This window comes from Mastomys coucha, unplaced genomic scaffold (assembly GCF_008632895.1).
Source record: "Mastomys coucha isolate ucsf_1 unplaced genomic scaffold, UCSF_Mcou_1 pScaffold15, whole genome shotgun sequence".
Classification (NCBI taxonomy): Eukaryota; Metazoa; Chordata; class Mammalia; order Rodentia; family Muridae; genus Mastomys; species Mastomys coucha.
The window spans coordinates 22,644,470-22,649,953 of NW_022196897.1; the positions used below are offsets into that span (position 1 = coordinate 22,644,470).

The 5,484-nt window shown below is 40.2% G+C and overlaps 1 protein-coding gene across 9 annotated transcripts in view; it reads right to left on the reverse strand.

Moving 5' to 3' along the window:
- Gapvd1 (GTPase activating protein and VPS9 domains 1) overlaps positions 1 to 5,484 on the reverse strand; it is a 77,135-nt gene that overhangs the window by 28,562 nt on the left and 43,089 nt on the right. For all 9 annotated transcript variants that reach the window (XM_031369939.1, XM_031369946.1, XM_031369944.1 and 6 more), the window contains 2 exons: positions 2,972 to 3,112; positions 712 to 846 (listed from right to left, as the gene is read on the reverse strand). In XM_031369939.1, the coding sequence (XP_031225799.1) occupies positions 712 to 846; positions 2,972 to 3,112 (276 nt within the window). The remainder of the gene's footprint in view (positions 1 to 711; positions 847 to 2,971; positions 3,113 to 5,484) is intronic.

The following is a 5,484-nucleotide window of genomic DNA, read 5'->3' on the forward strand; positions in this document are numbered from 1 at the left end:
AAAGAGGAACAGTTTGTCCATTACTTCAACAGGCTGTAAAAAATCACAATTAAGTTCTCAAAGATTATGGAGGCATAAAATTAATTTTGTTCCCTGGGGACTACTGAAAACTTAAATAACATACCTCTTGGGGATGGAGATACAGCTCAGTGATAGAGCACATTACTAACATGTCCCAAGTTCTGGGTTCAACAGCTAGTACCATACCATAAAACAGCAATGAAACCCAGCATCTCTTTGGTAACACTTTATAAACAGAAAGAAGGTGTACTGGCTGGTTTTGGGTGTCAACTTGACACAGGCTGGAGTTATCACAGAGAAGGGAGCTTCAGTTGGGGAAGTGCCTCCATGAGATCCAGCTGTGGGGCATTTTCTCAATTAGTGATCAAGGGGGTAGGGCCTCTTGTGGGTGGTGCCATCCCTGGGCTGGAAGTCTTGGGTTCTATAAGAGAGCAGGCTGAGCAAGCCAGGAGAAGCAAGCCAGTAAGGAACATCCCTCCATGGCCTCTACATCAGCTCCTGCTTCCTGACCTGCCTGAGTTCCAGTCCTGACTTCCTCTGGTGATCAACAGCCATGTGGAAGTAAGCTAAATAAACCCTTTCCTCCCCAACTTGCTTCTTGGTCATGATGTTTGTGAAGGAATAGAAACCCTGACTAAGACAGAAGGGGATGCCTTCAAATTCCTAGTCCTTAAAACAAGACAGACATACCGGACACAACACTGAGGCCTGGTGTGCTGGGGCGGGAACTGACCTCCCTGACATCCGTATCATCAGACGTGCTGCCCAGTCCAGAACAGCTCTCCAGCTCTTGGAGGCGCTCTTCCTGCTTTAAGTCTGGAGCCTCTGAACAGAAAACAGCGTTTGTGACTTAGACATATAAGCTATTGGGGAATAAAGAAATTTATAAGTCTAAGCTACTCAGCAAAGAAAGTTAGACCATAGTTCAAAGAAGGCAAGGTTATGATTTCCTCCTGATATACACACTAGTTTGTTATGTGCAGATGACAACTATTTCTAGACTACTCTTAAAAAAAAAAAAACATGTTCTTGGTTAATATGTAAACTAAACAATAGGAGCACAGATATATAACACTGTATCAACTCTCTAAATCTCAATGTTTTCAAAAGCACTTAAAATGTGCATAATGGCAGGGCAATCTCAGCACTCAATAGACAGAGGCAGGTGGATCTCTGTGAGTTTGAGGCCAGACTAAAATACACTGGCAGTTCCAGGAACAGCCCGAGCTATATGATGAGATCCTGTCTCAAACCATCCCAAAAAGAAAGAAAGGAAAATAATTTCTTTACTTAATAATTAATTTATCTACTAACTTTTTGAGATGGGGAATCTCACTATATAGCACAAGCTAATATTACATGTATGTGCCATCAAATTAATTCTCTTTTAAGAGACTGGAAAGATGGCTCAGTGGTTAAGAGTACCCGGTGCTCTTACAGAAGACCAAGTTCAGTTCAAAGGACCCCACATGGCAGCTCACAAATGACTGTAACTCCAGTCCCAGGGAATCTGACATTCTCTTCTGGTCTCTGAAGGCCCTGCACACATGCTATGCACATATATACATGAACACAAACACTCAAAACAGAAAATAAATATAATAAATTAGTGCAGGAGAAACAGCTCAACAGTCAGGAGGGTCTGCTGGTCCTCAGAAGATGGGGTTCAGTCCCCAGTGCCCACATTAGGTGGCTTGCAATGGCCTTTAGTGCCAGATTCCAGCCCCATGAGACTCAATAACCTCTTCTGGAGTCCATGGGCACCTGCATTTACACGTGCAGGATATGAACATACAATTTTATAAAACACTGTTTTTATCTCAAAAGATTATTATAATAAGCAATCAAACAAACTTTCAGACATCTCTTAAAATGGAAAAGTTATTCCCAGGGAAATTTTTACATTTATTGCATCCATGTGTGCATGTTTCTCTCCTGAAGACTGAACCCAAGTCATCAGACTTGGCTGTAAGCACCTTTATTCACTAAGCTATCTCACTGGCCTGGCCATCCAGGGATAAATGTAAGGATGTTGACTAGGAACTCAAATGTGTAGTCTGAGCTGGGTTGCTACTCTCACCCTGGGATAACATGGTGAAAGATACTGAACATGTCATATACACAAAACTCAGTTTCAAACAATTGAATACAGACTCAGAAACACTTGCTATGTTGTTGCTGTTGTTGTCATCATTATTTTCTTCCTCCCTTCCTTCCTTCCTTCTTCTGTTCCTTCCTCCCTTTCTTTCTTTCTTTTCGAAACTGGGTTCCTCTGTGTAGTCCTGGCTGTCCAGGAACTCTGTAGTCCAGACTGGCCTTGAACTCAAGAGATCTGCCTGTCCCTTCCTCCAGAGTGCTGGGATTAAAGGCATGCACCACCATCACCCAGACAGCATTTGCCATGTTAATCAACACTGGCCAACAATACATGTTTCCTTGATAGATAGAAAGTCTTCTAATGGGCTGGAGAGATGGCTCAGTGGTTAAGAGCACTAGCTGTTCTTTCAGAGGTCCTGAGTACAATTCCCAGCCACCACATGGTGCTCACAACCATCGGTAAAAGGATCTGATGCCCTCTTCTGGTGTGTCTGATAACAGCTACAATGTACTCAAAATACGAAGACAAAAAATAAATTAGTTAAAAAAAAAAAAAAGAAAGTGTTCTAATTTTCTATTTGAAATTTTTAATAGTATGACTGCCTGATATTTGCCATATCTATATTGAGTCATCAGGTGCTATGGTAAATGTCTGAGAGTCTAGTGCTTAAAGATTGAGGCAGGAGGATTTTAAGTTCAAAGTCAGCCAGGGCCAGACCCTGTCTCAAAAAACAAAACAGAAAAATATATAAATGTATATCATTTGGCAAAATATACCTAATATGAAAATTAAGACACCTTACATTTTACAGTTCTCCAGAAAGAAAAAGGCAAACAATGACAGCATACTAACCTGAATCACTTGGCAATACCTCCACGCTCCACGCTTCACTTGTGGTCTCTGATATGGTAGAGCCAGTGCAAGGGTCAAGGAGAACTGACCCTGAACCTGGAAGGCATAGCAAACTGCCTAACACATTCTCTGCTGCTGCACCTGTAACCAGCGAGAGCAAGGTGTTAGAAAGAAAGCAATGAACTTTAACACTGAGAAAGCCGCTGAGGTAGGAATCATTTCACTTAAGCATGAAACTAAAAACACAAAGTTCCCAGTTGGGGATACTGGCACAACCTCTCTTTCTTTCATTATTTTGTTTTAAATATTTAGTTTATATGTATATGTGTGCCTGAGGTGTGTGCACCATGTACATGTAGGAGCTGGAGCAGATTAGAAGAGGCATCAAATACCCTGGAACTAGAGTTGCAGACAGCTGAGTCACCACGTAGGTCCCAGAAACTGAACTTGGATCCTCTCCTCTGAAAGAGCAGTAACTATAGTACTCCTATCTGTTAAGCCATCTCCAGTCCCACAACCTCCTTTTCATTAAGTTCCTCCTGCTTAACTCTTACCTCTCTGCAGGGAAAACACATCTTTAGATTTATGTCACTTTGTCTTTGTTAAAGATGTATTTACTTTACGTCTGAGTGCTCAATCTGCATGTACACCTGCATACCAGAAGAGGGAATCAGACCATATTATGCATAGCTGTGAGCCACCATGTGGTTGCTAGGAATCAAACTCAGGACCTCTGGAAGACCAGTGTTCTTAACTGCTGAGCCATCTCTCCAAGCCCTCATGTCAATTTATTTTCACCAAGGTTTCTCAGCAAACCTTATCCTTGATATCTTTTTTTACCTTTATAAAATTTATAGTCCTACAGGGGCTATAAAAATCCAGAGAATATAACCACAGAAAGTTATACTAGCCAAACATGTTTTCTTCCAGCATAATAGCCACAAATTCAAAGCATTAAATGCATTTGCTACATGGCTCCTTCATAGCACTCAGCCAACTGCAAATACTGCTTGTGGCCAAGAACAATACTGCCTTGGCATGTGGAAAAAAGTAATGCAAAACCAATTGAGAAATCTCTATACACTACTAAAAAACACAAGTGAAAGGAGTGAAATATTATTATATATTTGTGTTTAACAGAGTCACGATGAAAAGAGACGGTTCAGCAGCTAAAAACTGGCTCCTTTTCCAGAGGACCTGGGTCTAACGCCCAGCAATTACACAGCAGCTCACAAGTAGCTATAACTCTAGTGCCAGAGGATCCAATATTCTCTTCTGGCCTCTGCAGCTACCATGCACAAGTGGTGCACAGATACATATGCTGGCAAAACACTCATACACATAAAATAAAAATGAAGAAAAAATACTCCAGATGGAAATTCTATACTACATTTGATTCAATATCAGATTGAATAACTCTATTTCAGGTCATGAAAAAGTTTTGAGGATAGTTACAAGTAAAAACTACCTTTTACAGATATAACATTAAACAAACTGCAAATAAGGACCTAAAGAGATGGTTTAACACTTAAGAACACTCATTGTACTTGCAGAGGACCCAGGTTCAGTTACAGTACTCACATAGTGACTCACAAACATCTATAATCATAATCTAAGGGGATCCAATGCCTTCCTCTGACTTCTGCAGATACAAGGTACATATGTTGTATACATATATTCATGCAGACATGCATACACATGAAATACAAATAAAACTTTAAAAGAAAAACAAATATCTGAAACTTGTCTAAGTATGAAGGGAGACAGTGGAAGAATGGAAAAACAAAATTGGCCATGTGTGTCTAGTTGCTGAAGCTTAGGGCCAGGTACAGTTAGTTCCTACTATTCTTTGATTGATATTTTCCATAAAAAGAAAATGAAGATAGTAACTATGTGGCTGTATGAAATCTTTCAGAGCTCACAAAACAGTATTCTTAAAAGGGTGGAATTTGGGCTGGAGAGATGGCTCAGTGGTTAAGAGCACTGTCTGCTCTTCCACAGGTCCTGAGTTCAAATCCTAGCAACCATATGGTGGCTCACAGCCATCTTGGATCTGATGCTCTCTTCTGGTGTGTCTGAAGACAGCTACAGTGTACTCTTATACATAAATTAATAAATCATTTTAAAAAAAGGGTGGATTTTGAATGTCATAGCACAATAAACTGACATAACAAAGGGAAACCTGGTTATCTTTTGTGACTGACTTAAGGCTTACAGAGATGGATTCATTCCATTGCTTTCTGTGGTGCTTGAGGGACATTTCTAGAGCATCACACATGCACAACTAGTGCCCTACCAACAGCTACACCTTACACCTCTAACTCTCATCTTAAAGATCGTTAGTATTTTACTAGTCCATGTTTTATGGCTACAATCTGTAAAAAATTTCATTTTAAGGTATGGTTTTTAGCCTCAAGAAGATAATAAGCTCACTACAAACTAAGAATATATGCTATGCTCCAAAGAGAAGACCTGATAGGAAACTAACTCAAAAGACTCATCTGTCTTTTTTT